Consider the following 23,787-nt stretch of genomic DNA (forward strand, 5'->3'; position numbering starts at 1 on the left):
CAGCCACACTGGCCTCCTTACCCTTCTGTATATGCTCCAGGCACATTCTGGTCTTAGTGTTTTGCACTGGCTGTTCCCACTGTCTGTAGTGCTCTTCCTCCAAAGATCTGTGTAACTAACTCCCGCATCTCATTTGGTCAAATGACAGCTTCTGAACAACCACCCTATTTAAAATTGTAACATGTGCCTCACCAAGAGCCTCCAAATCTCCTATTTTTTCCTTTTACATTCAAAGATACTATGCAATTAATTAATTAATGTTTTGTATATTATGTCTCTCCTGCCAACAGAATATATTCTGAGGTGACAGGATTTTTTGTATCTCTTTTAGTCACTGATGTAAACTGGTACTTGAACGCAGTAGCTCCTCAAAAAATACACACTGAAAGCCAGCTCGGTGGCATGCTTGTAGACTCAGCTACTCAGAAGGCTAAGGCTGGAGGGTGGCTGAAGCCAAGGAGTTTGAGACCAGCCTGGACAACATACTCCATCTCTTAAACACACACACACATGCATACACACACACACCCTGTTAAAGGAATTACTGGCACTATTATTACCACCGACACTATTTTCCATCACAGCAAGTTAATGAAACCATAGAGTTTTAGAACTAGACATGACCACAGAGGTCATCTCTAGGACAACTCCTTTTGTAAACACAGAAATAGCCCTCTCTCTGAGACACTGCATCCTGTTGACTCTGCCTTGCCTAAGCGTGCAGGAGAATTCACAGGTCCAGGTGCGCAGTCCATGGCAGGTATGTCTGGGTCACGTGGTGCAGCCACCACACTGGCTCCGTAGTCTAGCAGATCTGAGGTCACCATTGCATAACTGTTCTATCCAGTGGTTGGCTTAAGCAATGATTTAGGAGATTATAGCAATGAAAAAGGATGGAATTAAAATAATAAAGAAAAACAGTAAACAGGAGGAGAGAAGGAGGGATTGCTTTTGACTCCACAGATCATTTATGTAAGTAAACAAAAGAAAAATCACAAAGCTAAGCCACTGAATCAGAGGTTGCAATTAGCTCAATTGTAGAGGAGTGACTTGGTGCCATTTTGAGCAACAATAGCTAGAGTGATCACTCTTAATTGAGGTAAATTAAGTATTCTGACTACTCCACTTCTATGAAAAGAGTTGCAAGCCAGTACAGAGATCCAATTTACATGAACTCTGCTCCATTTCTCATACTGAGTCATATTTTAATTTTTTTCTGCTTCTTTTCACATCTAGCACATTTTGCTGTAGACTAAGAAAATAAGATAAAACACAGCTGGGCCTCCTCCATGGGTTCTGCATCCACAGATTCTACTAACAGTGGATTGAAAACACAGTATCTGAGGGATGTGGATTCTAAGGATCAATTTTTCATAGCCATGGTTTCCTCAGGGTAGACTGTGGGACTTGAACCTCAGTGAATTTTGACATCTACGGAGGTCCTGGAACCAATACTGAGGGATGACTGTATCTCTATGAAAGCTCACCCTCCAGAATACATTATGTAAAATTAAATGCATGTATGTGTATATGTACACGCACTTTAATAACTACTGCCCAGTCTCGATTATGCAAGATTCTGAAAAATCTGAAAAAAAAAAAAAAAATAGGTGAAAGGAAGGAGAAAAAGTTGCTACAGTGCCCTTGAAGCTCAATTATATAGCAACCAAGCAGAAAAACTCAAGGGAAACACAATTTACAGCCAAAAGCACAGCATAATATCTTTAGCACTTAACAAAGAAATGAGGGAAATCAAGTTAGTGATTATGCAGCTGAACTAAATAGTTTGTAGCATTTGCCCACAAAAAAAATGGCAAGAAAAAGTACTATTGTTAAATGCCCTTTCATGCACTGTTTGCAAGATTAGCAACACTCCTTTATTTCTGCTCCCCCTTTAAACTATTTGGCTGGCTGGAATTGCTATGAGAAAAATCCATGTTTTATTTGTAGCTCAAAATAGCTTTTTTAAAAAGGTGTATGTGTGGGGAAGAGGGGGTTGTACTGCTAATTATTACTGTTTCCAATATATCCCTGAACCAGACACTACAAAGGTCATAATCTTGAAACTTGTTTTCATGCAGATGCAGCCACAATAATTATAGCTCAAAGAGGATCAGAGCAACATATTCCATGACATTTGCCCTTAACTACCTTTCTTCTTATTAGCAACGATACAGCTACAGACAATGACTATATTGTACATCCATAGATCTAAATGTGCTGTTAATTCTGAAGTGACAGTGACAATTATAGCAGCTGCCAGAAAGGAATAATGGGTATACCTAGCAGTGGCAGTGATATGGTTAGCAGTAAGGCCAATTCACAAAAAATACCACACCCCAAAAGGCACCAGGTAATGCTACTGATGTGATTCTGTTGCTAAATTTTAAAATTTGAAGTTGTTAAACTGTAAACTTACGATCACTACATTTTACTCAATGTAAATTTTACCTTAACAAAAATAGGATTATTATTTGTTTCTTGATTCTTGCTCAGGGTGTTAAACAAAAGCAGGCATTGCATTTCTTCTGGCTATGAGACTATTTTCCACAACCAATTTTAATCCTATAAACTATGACTACTTGGTTTGACCTTGGGTATATGTGACTTTCCATATGAAAATTTCATTATCATAAGCCTAAGGATAAGAAATTCCTAGCCTAGGGATAACACTATAACATGGAAGAACTCACCAGTATTCACTCTACTCAATTATCTCCATAGCTACCTACACCGCAAGCAAAGAAGTGCACATTTCCATAGTACTTCATATTTATCAGCCCAAATCCTCCATATGTTGAAATGCTTCCTTTCAATGAAAAGAAAAGCCCACAAGTCCACTCCACCCACAGTATTGACTCCACCTGGCCCATACCACATTAATAAATAATACCTCCTCTAACATATTATAATACCAATGGTCAAAAGAGATTAACATTTAGAAAAGGCAATGGATATTTATTTATTTGTGGAAGAGATATTTTGTAATTTATTCTATATCTCTAAGCAGGTAATAAGGTACTTTTTTCCTACCTGTGAATGTTCCAGGTGCTGGCACACAAAGACATACCAAAAGGGGACTCCTCCCCTTCCTTTCTCTTCTACCTCAAGCCTTACTTTGGAAGCCTTCAGTGAAATAATATCATGCCAAAGTTAAAAATTAACAAGCATTATTGAATGTCTACTATGTGCTCAAAATTGTGTTCGGTGTTGGAGATACAGAAAAGTACATTCATTGTATAGTACTGTTTGGAAGGTTTTATGCTTCATTTATTAAGAAATGCATCGCTTCTACAGAACTGGAACTTATAACAATACTGAACTTGAGTTTATTTCAATTATTTAGAATTATCTTAAGATTTAAAGAACCATCTGAGGGTCTTTCTCCAGTGCAACTATGGTCCAAGTTTTTTCCAAATGCTAATGTTGGCCCAAGTCTACTGATGTACTTTCCTTGATATTGTTGCTCTGTTCAAGCTAAAAAGAAAGTGGGACTCAAAGCTACCAAGGCTCAAATTATTCTCTGTGAGCACAGAGATGAAATAATAATGACCAACACCTACTGAGACACTGTTCCAAGAGTATTACATGGCTCCAAAAAAAATTCAATCCTTACAACAATTCTACAGGTCAATATCATTCTTTGTCTCATTTTATAGATGAAACAACTGAGGAATAGAGAAGTAACTTGGATGAAGTTGTAGAGCTCATCAATAGTAGAGTCACAGAAATAAAGCCCTCAAGCCTGTGCTCTTAACCCCTCTCAGGAGAGGAGGATGGAGAAGTGCAATGATAAAAACCAAAGCCAGGCAATAAGGTCTAAAAGGGCAGGGCATGGCATCCAAAGCCACAAATCCTTTTCCAGAACACTGCTAGGAGCTCTTTCCTTGCAGGGAGAGTGACAGCAAAAGAGAGAGGGAAGGAGGGATATAGTGGGGGGTGAGGGAAGGGGAGAAGATTGCAGCAACTCCCTTCTTTCAACAGTGATGCAACTTTCCATAAATTAGTGCCCTGTGTTGGCACATATGAAAAAAGATAGGAACTTTGCAATGTGTATATATCATCCTGTATCCAGCAGAGAGCCCTACAGCAAGTCAGCAAAAACAGCACTCTGCCAGAAATGAACCTTCACTGCTTCCAAAAATCTATTTTAGAAGTAAACAGTGTTTAAATTTGCTGGAAATGATATTCTTTGCTGTGACTGCTCCAGAACATGGCATTCTGTCATTCCAGAGAAGAACTGAGGAATTTCCTCCACGCTGACAGGGTTGACTTTGTCTTCATGCCTTTTCTCAGGGCATGGGAAGAAGCCTCTGTGACCTACCAGCATGAAAATTCTGCCAAGAGGCTGGGAGTCATGGGAATCTGACCAACCAGCTTTGTGGAGGTCACTGAACACCATCTAGACATTAAAATGGGAAGTCAGACACAACACAGTTTCAAAGGACTATGAGAGCAAATGTCTTAACCACTGATATTATTACCTTGAGTTGTGATTACCTAGAGACCTATTCATCAACATTGATGAAAAGGTTGACTCTTTCAACAGCCCATTACATTCTTTATTCTTAGTTATCTCTTCCTGAAGGAAAATTACTTTGTCTATGTGAACGAAGCATTACTGATGTCTAGGAAAAATAAAAATTTCATCCAGTGGGCCAAAGGACCACATGAGCACATTTGCCACAAATTCACACACTCACATCATTAGTAATAGCGAAGAGAACCCAAGTGAAAACCAACAGTTGAAAGGAAGAGATAACACAGCCACCGATAATTCCACAAAATTACTGTGGCCAACGGACAGATTTTCTTTAGGAAGTCCCAGATATTTTAAAACCAATACTTTTTTATATGATAGGAATACATTTTCTAAATGTTGTTTTTCAACTATTTTTTAAAGGCTTTTAAATGAAAATTTTAAGCTATTTTTAAAAAGTTGTCATTTATATGGATTAAGATACCAGAAGTCCAGGGAGAGAGAGCAAGGGAAGACACACAGAGAGAGAAACAGAACCCCCTCTCCCCAGAAAAGATACAATAAATCATCAAAGTGGTAGCTGAATTTTAAAAATAAGCTTCCAACCTCAGGAACCTATTTCTACGACTACATACAGGGACTCCAGATGGAATTCTAGGTTACCATATGTAGATAGAAATTACAGCAGGATGAAGCATGGCATTTTGATGCCAAACTGGAAACATCACTATTTTTTTTTATTTTGAGTAATTTGTGAATCAGATATCCCTAAACTTTAACCCATCCCTGGGATTCACTTTTCCATGACCCTCACCCCATCTATCACACATACCTGTCTATCAATCCTTTCCTACCTCTAACCTATACCCCTGGGGTGGGAGTCATGAGACCTCGGAGAAGGGGTGAGGATATCCCTTTTGCACCTTCCCTGTACTTTCAAATAATTAAAACGTTGGAGGTTTAATAATGCTATGTCAGAATGTCCCTGCACAAAAATTGCCGAGTCAAAATAACTAGGTCCAAACATCCCGCACCAAGAAATGTAAAAATATCAAGATACAAAGATTTAAACATCAATAATAAAACGGGGCATGAGACGCTATGGAGCAGGCTTGAGGAGCATTCTCTGGTGGCTTATCAATGCAACATGCATCTCCTAGATGTGAACTTTAAATAGTCTAAGATGCAGAGGTTGTACAGGGAATAAATGAGAAAATATGAATTAGGCCTGTTCTCTAAGAGTCTGATTGAAGCTTAATATGTGCCCTGGAGTAAGTCACTTCATGTTTCAGCACATTAGTTTTTTCCTCTGCAACCTGTTAACAATAACAACTGTCTTGCCATAGAAGGCATTCAGTAAATGATTCTTAATGAAGGAATGAATTCATTTATGTCCCTTAGATGTTCCTAGGTTTTCCAAATTAAGGAATAAACTAGTCTTTGGCTGAAAATAACAACAAGGGTTCTTCTAACTCTATAAAGTGGTGTTTGGAGGCAGGCCTTGGGGGATTTGCTACCTCAGGCTAAACAAAACACTTCCATCTCCCCAGCTATCCATTAACCCCTTATGTTAGTGTGGAAATTCCCTTCATGAGTAAATCCAGAGTATAAATATTCTTTTCTCAACTCCTATAAAAAAGGGAATAAAAGATTATTTCTAATAACAAACAAAATGATACTAGAATAATCTCACACCAATTGATAATCATGTGTATAGCAAATCCATTCATTGAATAAATGTTAACTGAGTTCTTACTACCTGTGAGGTATTGTTTTACTATACCTAACAGAACCAGCCATTGTTCCTTTCCTCTAAGAGCTGATAGTTTAGGGGGAGGCCAAACTCATAAATAAGCATTAAAATCCAATGGGGAAAGGAGATAGTAAAACACTAAAAGCAATGTTTCTGGCGTCAGACTGCCCAAATTCACCTGGTAGCTCCAACACTTATACTGGAGTGTCCTCAAGCAAGTTCCTTAATGTTTGGAAGCCCCAACTGCTTTATCTGTAAAATGGTAATAGTAATTGCCTACCTTAAAGGGTTGTTATAAAAATCAAGTGAAATAATCCATGTAAAGCACTTCTCACAGGGCTGGGGACATGGTAAACTTTGGACAAGGTGTGTGACTGCTGTTAGATTTTACACTAAGTGCAAAACATGAATCCAGTAGGCAAAACCTCTAGTCTTTCCTGAAGAAATAGAGACAGTCTTTGCAGAGAAAGTGACAATGTAAGGAACGTCTCCAGGAAAACAAAACGGTTTTCCAGACGAGGAAGAGGAAAGCATTAACAGTTTATACACCAGGCACAGTTACCCAAGAGTTTCACATTCTGGAGCAGTCTGCTCAAGGCCTTTAGACTTCAGCATCCAGTGCTGTACCAGGAGATAAGGGTGGAGAGAATGGGAATGACTTCTTAAGTTAAGTTGAGACTGTAGACAACAGGAATAGGAACAACTTTGCAAGAGGAGTTGGAATTTATTTTGAATAAAATTGAAATCCCTCAGATATTTTTTAAGTACAGGTTTGTGAACACAGAAAATCTGAGAGAGGTCTTAGTTAACTTAAAAAACTTATTTTCCCAAGGTTGAGGATGTGCACCTGTGACACAGCCTCAGGAAGTCCTAAAGACATGTGCCCAAGGTGGTTGGGATGCAGCTTGGTTTTATACATGTCAGGGAGACATGAGACCTCAGTCAAGTACATTTAAGAAATACATTGGTTTGATCCAGAAAGGCTGGGACAACTCAAGGGGTAGGAGGGCTTCCAGGCTATAGATAAATTTAAACATTTTCTGGTTGACAATTGATTGAGTTTGTCTGAAGACCTGGGATCAATAGAAAGGAATGTTTGGGTTGTGATAAGAGGTGGCAGAGGCCAAAGTTTTATCATCCAGATGAAGCTTTTAGCTAGCAGGCTTCAGAGGAAACATGTTGTAAAATGTTTCTTATCAGACTTAAAGTCTGTGTTGATGTTAATGCAGAGAGGTATAATGAGGCCTGTCCCACAGCAGTTTCCTTCATGGCCTGAACCAGTCTTTCAGGTTAAGTTTTAAGAGCGCTGGCTGAGGAGGAAGTCCCTTTAGATGGTTGGAAGGCCTTAGAATTTTATTTTTGGTTTACAGGTTTGATATAAACAGATGTGTTTGTTGTTTATTTGTTTTCCAGAAAGTAACTTTCATAGCGTTTTGGAAAATGGAGTCGATATGGGAAACTTGGTATAAAGGAAAGAGTGAGGAGGGAGTTGTTGGAACCTTCTAAATGGGGGGTGAGGAGGAAAGGGAAGAGATGACAGGGATATTCCAGGAATGTTTCAAAATGAAATTTACAGGATTTGACAGTTAGTTGGATGTGAGAAGTAAGGGAAAGGGAGAAATCAGGAATGATATTGAAGTATGGTGAAGTCATTAACCAAGGTGGTGAATATAAGAGAAGAGTGTTCAGAATGTAGAAAAAAATCATGTACATTGGACATGGTCTGTGGGATATCAAGGTGGAAAAGACCTCTAGTTAGTCAGCAGTATGGATCCTTGGCTCATAAGATATTTCATTATTTGGGACACAGGTTCATTAACAATTTTCTTAAGATAGATCTCGTCTGAACAAACTAGATTGCCCAGAGATTGTTGATTATGTGAATGATGCTTTCTATGTAAAATATTATGGGAGAATAGCTATAGACTAAATAAATACTGTGAAAATAGCATAACTTGACATTAATAATATATTTACCAAAGTCCCTCTTTCTTTTTCTGCCCATAAAATAGACAAATAATATTTCTGTAAACATCTTTAAATGTTTCTTTTGTAAATGTTCTACCTCATGAATGGATAATATAGTTGTACAGACTCAAAGAGGTTGAACAATATCCTACTTCCCTACAAAAAAAGAAAAAGTGACCAAAGTCATCCGATGCTGTGGCCACATTTTAGTTTCCTGCTTCCATAACTCCTTTTTTTTTTTTTTCTTTGAGATGGAGTTTCACTCTTGTTGCCCAGGCTGGAGTACAATAGTGCCATCTTGGCTTACTACCACCTCTGCCTACCAGGTTCAAGCCTCAGCCTCCCAAGTAGCTGGAATTAGAAGCATGCACCACCACACCCTGCTAATGTTGTATTTTTAGTAGAGATGGGGTTTCTCCATGCTGGTCAGGCTGGTCTTGAACTCCCAACCTCAGGTGATCTGCCCACCTCAGCCTCCCAAAGTGCTGGGATTACAGGCATGAGCCACCACACCTGGCCTCTTCCATAACTCTTAACACATAAATTCTAGCCCTTCTTCCTTCTTTCCTATTGCAGGACAAAATATTTCCCTCCATCAAAGGGGTAATTCTGTGCTTTAGAATCCGAAGTCTTCAATCTTCTCAATGATCTCACCCAAAGAATATTCCCCTCCTTCCTTGTGGATCCTTACCCCACTTTCCCTTCCTATTATTTTCTTTCTAACAGCATTTAAACATACTCAGATGTCTCATCACTGTAAAATACTCTACCTCAACCCATAAACCTACCCAACTACTCAATTCTCTCCTTCCTCTTATAACAAATTGCTTTTAGAAGACTCTATTTTACCATTTTTATTTTTTTATCTCCACTAAGTCCATCTTGCCCTACAATAGGAAGGAAGGAAGGAAGAAAGGATAGAATTCTTGTGGGTGAAAATTATCCAAGCAGGGAGACATTTTTATTTCTTTATCCCAGCTAAGTCCCAATCCCACTACAATCTGGCTTCTGTGTCCATCACTTCCATCTCAATAAAACCATCAAGTCTATGGTATTAAGAAAGCCAGTGGATACTTTTCATTCTTTACTCAATCACTTAGCACCAGTTTTGATACTTATGACTACCTCTTTTTATTCACAACTATTGACTTGACTTCTCAGACATCACATTCTTCTGGCATCTTCCAACCTCTGTGCCTTCTCAGTTTCTTTTTTCCCTCCAATATCCATAGTTTTCTCCCAGCTCTTACATGTTAACTTTCCTCAAGACTCTTGAAAAAACTCTCCTCCTTTTCACTTTACATACCCTCTCTGGGAAATCTCATCCATTTCCACTCTTTCAATCATTCTCTCTATGTATATTCCTCTCAAGGCCATACATCCAGCCCAGAATGCTTTCCTCAATTACAAATCCAAATGTCCAGCTGTCTGCTAGTCATCCTTACTAGATCTTACACACACCAACAGATTGATATATACCAATGTGAACTCTCAACTTCTTCCCTAAATATGGTCCTCTGCTAGTAGTTCCTGTCTCAGAAAATAGCACCAATATTCTCACACTGGCCCATGTCAGAAATCTAAGAATCGACCTTAGCTACTTCTTCTCCCATATATCCAAACTGTCATATACTGTTGATTTTAAGAAACATTCAAATGTTTCTTGATTCCCCTCTGCTATTATTCTGGTCTGGCTACTACCATCTCTTGCCTAGATTATAGCAGTAGCCTTATACTTAGACTTCACGTCTAAATCTTGCTTCTTCCGTCCTTCAGTAACCAAGTGATTTTAAAAATCATATGTCACACACACCTACTTTCCCAAATTCAAGCCCTTAAAAAATGTCTCATTACCCTTAGAATAATTTAAACTCTTAATATTGTTGTATCAGGCCTTCGTTGCTCATCTTTTCAATTCAAATTGTAATTTTTCAGGCACTCTGAACTTTGTGTAGTTCTTCCCCTCATCTGTAGATATTCACACCTGCTGTTCTGTCACCATTTTGTGCTGATGCAGCCAAATCTCATTCATTCTTTGGATCGCTGCTTGAATATCATTTCTTCAGGGAAATTTTCCCTGACCCCTGGATTAGGTTCTCTGGGGATCCCATGAACTCTCAACTTTATTAATGAATATCAGTAAGTTCTATGTAGGTAAAGATCATGCATATGTGACTTGTTCATCATGATAGTCCAATGCATGTCACATAGCAGACGTTCTGTGAATACTTGTTAACTGATTAGACAGATAAAATTGAAGTTCTAGAAACTGACTATGCTATGCTGATTTGTGCATGACATCAAACTAGGAGAAATAGTGAATAATCTGCGTAAAAATTTCTAGGTAATTTAGAAAACTGATTTTGATTTAAAAAAAAAAGTTCTTTTTTTAAGACAGAGTTTGGCTCTTGTTGCCCAGGCTGTAGTGTGAAGGCACGATCTCAGCTCACCACAACCTCTGCCTCCCAGGTTCAAGCGATTCTCCTGTCTCAGCGTCCTGAGTAGCTGGGATTGCAGGCATGCACCACTATGGCCGGCTAATTTTGCATTTTTAGTAGAGACTGGGTTTCTCTATGTTGGTCAGGCTGGTCTCGAACTCCTAACATCAGGTGATCTGCCCACCTTGGCCTCCAAAAGTGCTGGGATTACAGGAGTAAGCCACCATGCCCAGCCCCTGATCAAAATTTTAAAAACAATAGGAATAGCTAAATGTCCTATGTTCATATTCAAGGAATCATTTACATAAATATAAAAGAAAGTCCTGTTAAAATATAAAAGAAAGCAGCTCATGTGAAAATGTCTTAAGGCAAGGACTTCAAACTTCACATAGCCAACAGAAAGATATGACTCATACTGTAGAAACTGATGCCATCTTACACTGCAGTAGTGCTACACGTAAGAAAAGCTATAGCTTGCTTCACAACATAGCCCATACCTTACAATGTACTGGCATACACCAGGTGTGTAAACAGAGCTTGTTGAATGTAGAGTGAGAAGTCCCATGATGCTTTATGCCAGACAGATCTCATCTCATCTGGAGATAACACACACTTCTTGACATCAATAACAAAGATTGTGTGAGCAAAACAAAACAAAAAAGATAAACTTGTCTAGAGGCAATAATAATATTGGCAATATAATATTCACTATGTGTTGGGTAATTCTGTAATCATTTTTATATATATATTTATTTATTTATATTTATATATATGTAAATTCATATACAAGATAGGCACAGTTATCATACCCATTTTGCAGATGATAAAAATAAGGAACCAAGAGGCTATACAACCAACCCAAAATCACGTAAGTAGTGAGTGGCAGAGCCAGGTTTCAAAACCAGACACATGATCTCATAGTCCATGCTCTTGGAAATCAATCGCATCAATGTCCCATTGAAATGAAAAAAGGAAAATTGTTAGCCTGGAGATGAGGTGAAAAGGAGATTCAGAAAAATATTTTAACTGGCTTCATACTTAAATATATAGGAAGAAATCTAAAGGAGGCAGCTATTGGTTCAGTAGAATAAAGAACTTTCTAATACTTTGGATTGTCTCACTAGTGCACATAGTGAGATTGACTACGTGTCATTGGGTTCCCTGTCAATAGCATATTCAGTTGAGGGGTAGGGGTCCATCCATAAATAATGTCAACGGCAATCCCACCCCAGTAGAAAGGCGAGTTTAGAGATCCCAGAGAATTCCTTCATTCTTTAAGATCTATAATTCTAAAAATAATACATGGTCTCCATTCTCAGGCAGCACACAACCCATTTCAGAGAACAAGACAAATGTAGCATAATTCAACTAAGATGGAAATTTAATAAAACATTTTTAAATGATCAAAATAATGAAATGAATGGTACTTAGAGCAGTAAGCCCTCACACTACCTTTAAAGGTAACCCTGCTACCCGCTTCCATATCAAGCAACATTAGAAACAGAAACTGGATAGCAGACAGTGACATAATGTAAAATTCTAATAAATGCCAAGGAATCATATATTATGCACAGGTCAACTCTATATGCACCTGGTTTTCTGTATCAATAGACAATGTCAAAGAATTTGAGTTGTTTGGACTATGAAGCTACTTCTCTTCACCTCAAAAGGAGAATATCTAGCTAAATCTGAGATTAAAGAAGTGGATAAACATGACCCCTGGCCGGCAAAAGCCAGGAACTAGACATGAGGCTATAGCAGGCAGTCTTCAAACTTGATCTATTACAGGGATGTCTTCCATCAAAGGCTGGTGAAGCTAATCCTTTTGCAAAGCATGACAGCTTCTCAAGCTTAACAGTGGTGAATCCAAACTAGATTTTTATGCTATATGATCAGCTTTCAAAATAAAAAATTATTTTTACATTGCATTAGGTTTACATTTATTAGATTTAAGTTTGCAAATAAATATATAAAAGCCTGCAATGCAGTTTATACAGCATTCCCTGACCTCCCCTGATGTTCATCTGGCAGGATAAAGTGTCAGATAATAGTGAGATAGAAATACATGGAACCAGAGCTCCTCTATAACGAAATGCTGTCGAACAATAACGAAGTTTACCACATCCTTAAAGTGAACCATTTACATTTCCACCTCTGAAAAAAGAGAGCCATAATATTCCATCAGAACATTCCCACTGATATCACAGCTTTTCATTCAAGTATCACCAACTGTGAAGGCTTTATTACTCTGACAGCATGCTGGAATTCTTGGATGCTGACTTACCTTTTTGCAGTCAGATAAGGACTTCTCACTGGCCAATGCGCTGAAAATGGTGCTCTACAAAATAGGAAGATGGAAAACACTTTAGAATTGTCAACATATAATGATACTGACCCTTCCCTGTTCATTTCCAATCCAAGGTAGGCATCACCTTCTGCCCCCAACTGATTTCTCTGAATTTTAAAATCTGTCTGCGCTTTACTATTCCCAAATCTACTCTACGCAACTTGAAACATTCATTATGGCCCAACTACCATTCAGTGAGGTAAGGATTCTTAGTTATCTTCATTTTACAAACAACATAACGAAGCACAATTAGGTTAATTGCTATATACCTTGAACATAGTTAGGTCAGGAAGCAAAGCCATCTGACTCCAGAACCCACCTCAAACCACACATGATCTTCTATCTTGAAGAAATACGTGCATAATGTTGGAGTCAGCTGTGCTCAATCTTTCAAATGACACCTGTTATGAGCCCAAGTGGGAGAGTGGAGCTTCTGCCTATGTAAGAGATTTGTGAGTCTGAACAATACCAGGGCTTGCTATCTCCTTTCTACCTTCTTTAATGCACTCACTCTCCCTGTGGTTGACTTCTTGCACATTTGTATGTATATTTGCTTGGCCTGATGAACCACTCAAAAGGCACTGCAACATTCAAGGCTATAGGGATTTATATGCAAATGTGTTCCCTTTGGTCAATCCTATGAATAAATCCATAGCCATGGTCAGCCATACAAACAGTATTGAGTTTTTTTAAGTAAACGTTTTCTACATTTCCTTTAATTATAAAACAAATACTTATTCTTAATGGGTTAGTCTCTTTTATACCCTTATCCTCCTGAGGTAAACAATAATACACATTTATATTCATCCTTCCACACTTTCTCTATTCCCATGCAAATATGTGTGTACATACTACACAGAAGACTCATTCTTATGATCATACTGTCTTAATTAAGAATACAATTACATCTTTCCAGTTCAGCCCATGCAGATTGACTCATTCTTGTTAACACCTATACAGCATTTCATAATATGAATGTTTTTATGTTTTTATGCTGTCCTTTATTGATCAACAGGTTTTGGTTCTTTTGTGTTGCTGGTTTTTTGTTTGTTTACTTTTGTTTGCTATTACAAAGTATGCTGCAATAAACATGCTTGCATATGGTTTGAAAAATCTAATGTATATAAACTTTCTCTCACTCTCTGCTCATATAACATCTTAAAAATATTTACCACCTCACCTAGGGTTTGGTTTGCTTTGTTTTTTGTTAGTTAATTTGTTTTGCAATAAGCGTATGAGAAAGCTAAGGATCTAAGTCAGCACATATTCTGGTTCAAAACAACATGCAGTTGACAGAAAAGACAGAATGTGAATACAGATACAAAAATGCATCTTTAATTTAAAAAATTAGGTTCAATGTTTAGGTTAGATGTAATCCTCAAGTTTGGTTTGCTGGCCATTTTTATTTTATTTGAGAGGTAAGGGATAAATGTTACTGAGAAAGTTTGAATTAAAAAGGAAAAACACAAGGGAATAATTCTGGTAGCAGAAGAAAAGAGCAAAGGCAAAAGACAGAAAGGACAAGATGAAAAGTCCACAAAAAACAGGCACAAATAGCAGAATTGTCAAAAAAATTAAAAAGAAGAAAATGGTTTCAATCGAGAAGCAGTCATCTTCACTGAAAGAGAATGAAGGCACATGACGCATCCTTGTTATTATGATCTATCCTGTTGACCTAATTTCAGCCCTGACACACAGGTGGTGAAAGCACAGGCATAGCCCTGCAAATTTCATATCCTCTTGCTCTTTGTGCTGCCAGGTATATCTTAGTTTCTCTTATTTCTGTACTGCATGGAGATGTAAGAAGTAGTATTCTTGCTGACTGTTAAAAGATTAGGCCAGGACAGAGAGGAAAAGCCAAAGAACCAGGTAGCTCTCCACATGCCACCATGAACCACCCCATCCACAACCTTCCCATCAGATGTCTTCCTCATGACTTTTCATCATCTTTACTCGTTTGTACACATGAGCACTGTGTCATGAGAGAGGCCTCAGTGTTGATTCCCAGGTTTCTTCTCCAGGAAGCTAAAGGCCCACTGAGACTTGGTCATTGCATTAGTCCTATTACCTAGCCCAGTGCCTGGCACAAAGAAGATAACCAATAAACACGTACTGAGTAGATGCAAAAGAAAATAACATCTGGAAAACTGCAATCCTCATCCCCAAACACTGCTTTGGAAGCACCATACTAGAAAAGCAGCCTTACACAGAACAGCTATAAAGTGAAGCTCAGGGACATAGGAAAGAAGAGAGATAGAAGTAAGAAGTGATAAAATACATCTTATCTCTATTTAGCATAAAGCTGTTGTCTATGATCTGCTTGGTCTGGCTGAACTAGGCTTTTTCAGGGATGGCCCTGTGAATGTTTTTGGACTAGATAACTCTGTTTCGAGGGCATGAGGAAGCACACTGTGCACTGTAGGAGGTTTTGAGATATGTGTGGCCTCTACCTACCAGATGCTAGTGACAATCTCCACCTACCTCAGCTGTGACAAACAAAAATGTCTCCAGACCTTGCTAAATGTTCTCTAGGAGGCAAAACTGCCCATATTTGAGGAAACTGGTCTATACTAGTTATAGTTTATATGGGACTAGTTATAGAAATGACCCTGATTCCCTGGCTAATGCAACTAAATTTTTTTTCTAGAAAACACAAGTCTAGTGGTGAAAATTTATCTTCTCAACCCTGAATTAGAGTTTCATTCTCTGTCTGAAATGGGATTCAGAATATAGGGAGGACCCAATCTCCAGCTACTGAAGACTCCATGTGGGGGCAACTCAAGAGACCATAGCTGCATTTTTAAGTAAGCTTAAATGCACCAGCACTGCCACCCTGGGAAGAGTAAATTAAGGAAAATGTCTAAAAATTCAGATATTAGTGCCATAGCCCCAGGGGAAATTATCTTCAATTAAACAATACCATTTAACCTTTGAGAACAGTCTCAGGTAACATAAGAAACATATTTGGAGGAAAATTTAGAGTCAGAGATGAGTGAAATTAGCTTCAGTTAAAAAAATTAATGTAAGTAATTTTAAATGTTACATTTGTAGCGAGAAAACACTTTAGCCAAAGGGCAAAGTATGCAAAATCTCAATACTTGGAATGAATGTGAAAGAGGGATGGCACAGGTCAATGACAGTCCATCTCCTTACTTTAGCCATTTTCTAAGGGGAATTTACGTATATACGCTTGGTCAGTCTCATTTCATTCTCCACTTCAAAAGACTTTAACTGGCATTCCAGTTTACTAATTGCAGCTATTGTGAGTGACTTTGGGTGGGCTTTCTAAACTTCCCAATAATATGTTCACTTTAATTACTAAAAACGAAAGACTCAAAACATGGTGACTTGGCCATGCTATGACTTTCTTGATGATTGCATCAATATTTGTCTACCAAAGAGGAAACTCCTAATGAGTCACCTCCACCAAAGCTGGCAGGATGCTGGGTTTGTCACAGGAGCACAAGCACAATAAAGCACAGTGACTTTTTTAGAGCATCGACTCCTAACTTTGTTAGTGGAGTGACTAGCATAAAGTGAACAGTATTATACACAGACAGTTTTAGCAATTTCCCAAAAAGAATTTAGATAGGTGAGAACTCTCTTTTGACCATTTATATACTAATACCTGAAATTTCACCTATTAGAGCTCTGTTTTTAGTATAAGACTTTGATTCATAATAGACAAACTCCATGAGGGATGTTAAGGTATGTCAGGGGGAGGGGATCCCCTGCAGAAGGGAAAATTGGATACTTCATGTATTATATAGTTCATTGGTCTATTACACCTGAAAGGGAATGAGTTTATCAGATGCCTTCCAAAAGCATATTTTTATACCTTGGAGTTTTTGGGGGGGTTTTAAATGATTTCTTCTTTATTTTTTTTTTTTGAGATGGAGTCTCGCTCTGTTGCCCAGGCTGGAGTGCAGTGGCATGATCTTGGCTCACTGCAACCTCCATCTCCTGGGTTCAAGTGATTCTTCTGCCTCAGCCTCCCACATAACTGGGGTTACAGGCACCTGCCACCATGTCTAGCTAATGTTTGTATTTTTAGTACAGGGTTTCACTACGTTGGCCAGGCTGGTCTCAAACTCCTGACCTCAGGTGACCCGCCACCTAGGACTCCCCAGTGTTAGGATTACAGGTGTGAGCCACCATACCCAGTCTGTTTTTTTCTTTTAATAATTTCAAAAGCAGATTTTGATAGGTGAGAAATGAAGACTTAGGTCATTAGGATATTGGACACTCATAGTGATGGTAAGCGATCTAAAGACATAGGTCACAGGTTAGGTTCCCTAAAAAGCAGACTGTGAGTTGGAAATTAGCAAGCAGAAGGTTTATTAGAAAGTATTCCTGAGATCACTGTTTATAGAAGGATATGAAAGAATGTGGGATGGAGAAGATAAACAAGTTGGACCATGGTGCAGACTCAACAAAGATCTCATCCAACAAAACGGAGAGCTCAGAAGCTGGGTAAACTCATCCGAAGCTGGAGTGAGACAGAGGGCTGCCCTGGGAAGGCAGCATGATCCTGGGCAACATGACTGTTTCCAGCCAAGAGCAATTTCCTGGGAGGGCTGAGAACTGAGGGCAGGAGCTGGCAGGACTCCTGGCAGCAGGGAGCTCTGTACATAGCATCACCAAGTCTACAATCTACTTTACTTTGACACATTTTTACCAAGGGCAGATCCTGGCTGTGGCTGATTTACTCTAGTTGAACATGACCCCATATTATAGCTAAAATCTTGCTGGCCTTTTATGATAGAGCCTTTGGACAGAAAAGCAAATCTGCTCAGGCGTCTAGGACCTAATTCCTATCCCTTCTTAATAGACCTCCTTGTGAGCTTAAGGTGGATCACTGGCATTGGGGTCTTGAATTCTTCACTATGAAATGAGGAAACCCATATTCATTTCCTTTTAGGTCATGAGAGCCTCAGCTAATTTGAAGAAAATGGGCCTGGTTTTATCAGACACATTGTTTGGAAATCAGTGAGCATACTACCTACTTCCTCCATCCTCTGACAAAAGAACATGTCTGACTAAATAACATGGCCGGCTCCTGCTTATCTACAGAGGTGAAGGCAATTTCACAGATGTATTTGGATTCTCTAGAGAAACAGAACCAATAGGATATGTAGAGATATACAAGAGGAGATCTATTATGAGAATTTGTTTGTGTGATCACGGCAGCTGAGAAGTCCCACAATCTGCCATATGCAGGCTAGAGACACAGGAAAGTCAGTGGCGTAATTCAGCCCCAGCCTGGAGGCCTGAGAACCCACAGACAGAGGGAGAGAAACCACTGGCATAAAGTCTGAAGGCCCAAGAATCAGGAGTTCCAATGTGTGAGGGCTGGAGAAGACAGATGTGCCAGCCCAAACAGAAACCAATTCCCCATTCCTCTCCATTTGTGTTCTATTTGGGCCTTCAATGGATTGAAGGATGCCCACCCACCTTGGTGAGGGCAGATCTTCATGCAATCTTCTGATTCAAATGTTCATCTCTTCCAGAAACAACTTCACAGATATAGCTAGAAATAACATTTTACCAGCAATCAGGGCATCCCTTAGCCCAGTCAAGTTGACACATAAAGTTAACCATCACAACGGGTGATTCACAAAAGCTTAATTTATAAAATGTCTTTACATTTGACTTTGAGACATATTAGTGGTTAATTTAGAAGGCAGGTACTTCAACATATCTTCCCTAAATTAACATTAATAATTGTTTGTAGAAATATTCCAAGTGGGCAGAAAGGGAAAATTGACCTAAAACAAAAAGTGAACTGGGATTAAAAACAAACATACAAAAAACTGCCCCTAATAAGTCCTTGGCCAGAGAGCCCACAGATAGGAGATCAGTAATTGGTGGTTCATTTAGTCCAGCCTACAAAAAGAGACTTCCAGAATATGTACTGCTTACCCAATTCTCACTGATAAGAATGTTTTTGCAAAGTGATTGAGCACTGAAAAGAGATCTCATATATTCTTTCTAAATACGAATTAATTAGTATATTTTGAGACAGAGTCTCATTCTGTCATCCAGAATGAAGTGCAGTGGCTCAATCATGGCCCACTGTACCCTTGATCTCCCGAGCTCAAGCAATCCTCCCACCTCAGCCTCCCAAGTAGCTGGGACCAGAGGCATGCACCACAATGTCTGGCTAATTTTTTCAAAAAAATTTTGTAGAGATGGAGTCTCACTATGTTGCCCAGGCTAGTCTACAACTCCTGGGCCAAGTGATCCTCTCACCTCATACTTCCAAAGTGCTGAGCACTTTTGATTGCCAGTGTGAGCCACTGCAACCAGCCAAATCCATATGTCCTATACTCCTTCTTAGGGGAGAGTTTACCTCTGAGAGTTATTATAATGATGTTTATTCCTATTAAACTCTATTTAGAGAAAGAAACAGAAATAAATCTATCTCAACTGAGTCAATTTCTGTTATGTAATACTTGTAACTAAGACTTACATTTTTAAAACAGCAAACATCTGACACTTGATTAAACTGGAACAGTCATGTGCAAGAGAATTGCTTAAGTATTGAATTATAAAATTTAAGAAATTAAGAAATTGAATCTCTAAGATAGCAATATTATGAAATTTTATTTCAAGGTGTGTATCTCAAGTATTATTTGTTCCTTTATGTATGTATGTTTGGGTGTGTTTTTCACTCTCAGCCAGATACCACCAGACAGAGGCCCAGCAGGTCTGATGAATGGTCAAATATAGTTAAAAGCTAAGAAATATTTAAAGGAATGATGTCTGCACAATGCATCTCCACTTGATACCTGCAACTTGCACCTCATAGACACAATAGATGATTTCTTACTCATTGGTAGATGTCAAGACTAGACCTATCACATTACTAACAATCTGGAAGTCTCTTACACTTAAATCAGTGAGTTCCCAAAGTGCACACTACTTGGATGCCTTCTTAGTTTAGCCAGCCAATTGCAGGATTTCTAGACAAAATACGAATTTCCATTAGGTCTTCATGCTTTAGTAGACTAGTATTAATATATATACACTGGATACAGTGGTATTCCCTGCAGGCAAAGGGTGGCATCACATTTTTTGTTGTTGTTGTTGAGACAGTCTCACACTGTCACCCAGGCTATAGTGCGGTGAGGCAATCTCGGCTCACTGCAATTTCCACTCACTGAAATCTCTGCCTCCTGCGTTCAAGCAATTCTCCTGCCTCAGCCTCCCGAGTAGCTGGGACTACAGGCATGCGCCACCATGCCCAGCTAATTTTTTTGTGTTTTTAGGAGAGACGGGGTTTCACCATGTTGGCCAGGATCGTGTTGATCTCCTGACCTCGTGATCAGCCCACCTTGGCCTCCCAAAGTGCTGGGATTACAGGCATGAGCCACAACACCCGGTGTCACATTAAAAAAAAGGAAAATCTGCATAACTATAAAACACCAGCCAAAAGAAAAAACATACCACCAAACAAATTATAAAATTACAGTGTTTTCTTGTAGTCCATCGATACTGAAAATTTCAATTAACCAAGTGAAAAGCCACTGAATGTGCCAGCAGGATTTATATCCCAGACTAATGACCATCATCTGCATCCTATTTAGCTAATGAAGGCTTGGAACACTTGTGGATAATTAAGGGCAAGCTGATGGGAGGAAATTCAAACTACTGAAAGATCAAATCTATTTATGTCTGCATTTAAAACTAAACATATCTAATAGTTCACTCAATCAAGGCATAATGTCTGTTCATCTGGGATAAGATAGATGTTCAGAAGTTAAGTAGCTTGGTTAGCTCCCCAAACTCCAAATTCATTCTTCCTTCATTCATTCAATACCCATCTATTGAATACCTACCACATGTCCCTGCCCTTGTGAATCAACATGACAGCACCATGATCCTCCTACTGTTTTTCCCACGACTTCCCCTTTCCACCTTCATTAAATGTACCGCTCTAGTTTTCACTTCATCTAGTAACTACTGTCCACTTATCATAACAGACATGGCATGGCTGCAATCCAAGGGCATGATGGGAAATACAGGGTGTGCAGTGAACACACAGCTTTTTCTCAGACCTGGCAGAGCAGGGACAGGCCCCAGTCTGATTAAATAGATGGGTGTTCATGTGAGGAACAGAATAGTTTATGAGCCACCTCATCCAACTGTTATTTTCTCACTTAGGAAGCACCTTAAAACCCCCTCTCTAAACCCCTACCATAATCCCTGATTCATTTATGTTTTGCAAAGGTGTTGCTTCAAGAATGTACAATCCTAGAATCTATTCCTATGCTGAAAAATGCCAAACATCAGCGGTAGGCATGTTATGACAGCTCAATCCTAGGGGCACACATTTATGCCTACAGAACTCCTTCCATATAGGAAAGGAAGCTCACTTGGAAAAACATCAGCACATCAGAGCCTACCCATACCCAGCTGGGCACAGCTTTATCTAAGCCAATGGAGCTCAAACTTTAGAGGCATAAGAATCACCTGCAGAGCTTATTAAATCACAGATTGCTAAACTCCTCCCCTGGAGGTTTCAACTTAGAAGGGATGGGGTGAGGCCAAAGAATATGCATTTCTAACACATTCCTAGGTATGGCTGATGCTCGCAGTCTTGGAACCTTACTTTGAGACCCAGTAGTCTAAGCTATACCTAAAGCAAGTTAACACCGATGATAACTACACTTTTTATGACTCACAAAACAAGAAAATGTCTCTGGAATTCCCAGAGCATACTTTTAATTAGTAACAATCCCAATGACACCTCCTGACATTTTTATAATACTTTCCATTTCTAAAGCCCCTTGACACTCCCCTTTTTTGTGTGAGACAGAGATTTGCTCTTGTCACCCAGTCTGGAGTGCAATGGCGTGACCTTGGCTCACTGTAACCTCTGCCTCCTAGGTTCAAGCATTTCTCCTGCCTCAGCCTCTGGAGTAGCTGGAATTATAGCCACCAGCCACCATGTCTGGCTAATATTTGTTTTGTTTTGGTTTTTTTTTTTTTTTTGAGACAGAGTTTCGCTCTTGTTACCCAGGCTGGAGTGCAATGGCACGATCTCAGCTCACCGCAACCTCCACCTCCTGGGTTCAAGCTAGAATAGCTAGAATAATTTTTGCATTTTTAGTAGAGATGGGGTTTCACTATATTGTCCAGGCTGGTCTCGAACTCCTGACCTCAGGTGATTCACCCACCTCAGCTTCCCAAAGTGTTGAGACTACAGGCATGAGCCACTGTGCCAGCCAATACACATTGTTAAACTTGAACTTCCAAAAAATCTTATAAAGTAGTTATTAATCTCATTTTAGGACACTAAGAAACAGATTAAGTGACTTGCCCACATTTTATTAACTAATAAGTACCCCAGACCCTGGCAAGGTCCTGTGAGACCAGCAGGACACTAAGCTCTGGGGCTAGAAGACGGGAAGCTGTCAAAACACATGTCTTGCACTTCACAACAGTGTTTGAATGTGGCCAATTAGTGCCAGGAGGAGAGAGCAGAGCAACAAAGAGCCTCAAAGAAGACACAATAAAAAGCCACATATTTGGACAAAAGGCACTGAATGGTAATAGGCTCTATCTCACAAAGCTGCAGACCAAGTCTCTCTAAAGCCATCAACATTAATATAACAAACCAGGGACAAGGCCTCTACTCAGGCTCTCAGCTCAATGCAGGATATCCTAGTCTGACATTGTAAATGCTGCAAGGAAGAAGGGCTGAAAGAACTGAAGCTAAGAAGAGAATAGAACGTTTCTATGCATTTTGACTTCAAAAGAATAGTAAGGAAACTGTACTGGAACTGGAGGCCATTATCCCAAGTGAAATTACTCAAAAACAGCCAAAAACTACACGTTCTCACCTACAACGGGTACACCCAGACATACAGAGTGAAATAATAGACACTGGAGACTCCAAAATGTGGGAGGAATAGGGTTAAAGGAGGAAATACTACCTATTAGTACAATGTACACAATTTGGGTGACGGGTACACAATAAAACTGCAGACATCATCACTGTGCAATATGTCCACATAAGAAAACTGCACTTACACCCCCTAAATCTATAAAAATTAAAATTCAATGTATATTAGCATCTATAATTTGTTGAGTCACAGCTGTGGTACATTAAATAATAGGATTATCAATGATTTCAAAATATTAATACTCAATATTTAGGAATTTAAATCTTTAAGATCCCTCTAAATTTCTAATGTACTTTATACAAACCCCTTTTACAAAATTCACCACAGGTGATTTATCTTGTGCACTGCACTATAAGCTCACCAGGACCAGAGACCAACTGTTAGTCATCTTTCTACCCTCTACTTCATTCAGCACAGTGTTGGGCATAGGAATGAGAACACAGTAGGGATGTCATAAACGTTTGTCAAATGTATAGTGAATAGGGCAAGGGAGGCAAGAGGAAGGAGAAAGCGAGAAGGAAAAAGGAGGAACAGAGGAAGGTAGGCAGAAAAAGACCAATGATAACAAGCGAACAACACACTGCAGTGGAAAGGGTCTTATGCATTGAATTGTGTCCCCTAAAAAAGAGATGCCGATGTCCTAACCCCTGGAACCCTGGAACCTGTGAATGTGACCTTATATGGAAATAGGATCTTGGCAGACGACCCAGTTAAGATGAAGTAATTAGGGTGAGTCCTCATTCAATAACACTGGCGTCCTTACAGAAACACAGACACACACAGAGGGAAAATGAGGTGAAGACAACCATGTTGGGACAGAAGCAGAGATTAGACAGATGCAACTACAAACAAAGAAGGCCAAGGACTGTGGCCACTGCCAGGAGCCAGGA

At 39.2% G+C, this 23,787-nt stretch overlaps 1 protein-coding gene across 3 annotated transcripts in view; it reads right to left on the minus strand.

The window, feature by feature from the left end:
• The window catches only part of RASGEF1B (RasGEF domain family member 1B), a 623,038-nt gene that overhangs the window by 382,384 nt on the left and 216,867 nt on the right, over positions 1 to 23,787 (minus strand). For all 3 annotated transcript variants that reach the window (XM_074396345.1, XM_074396343.1, XM_074396344.1), the window contains exon 3: positions 12,924 to 12,977. In XM_074396345.1, the coding sequence (XP_074252446.1) occupies positions 12,924 to 12,977 (54 nt within the window). The remainder of the gene's footprint in view (positions 1 to 12,923; positions 12,978 to 23,787) is intronic.

The sequence above is a fragment of the Saimiri boliviensis genome, chromosome 3 (assembly GCF_048565385.1).
Source record: "Saimiri boliviensis isolate mSaiBol1 chromosome 3, mSaiBol1.pri, whole genome shotgun sequence".
Classification (NCBI taxonomy): Eukaryota; Metazoa; Chordata; class Mammalia; order Primates; family Cebidae; genus Saimiri; species Saimiri boliviensis.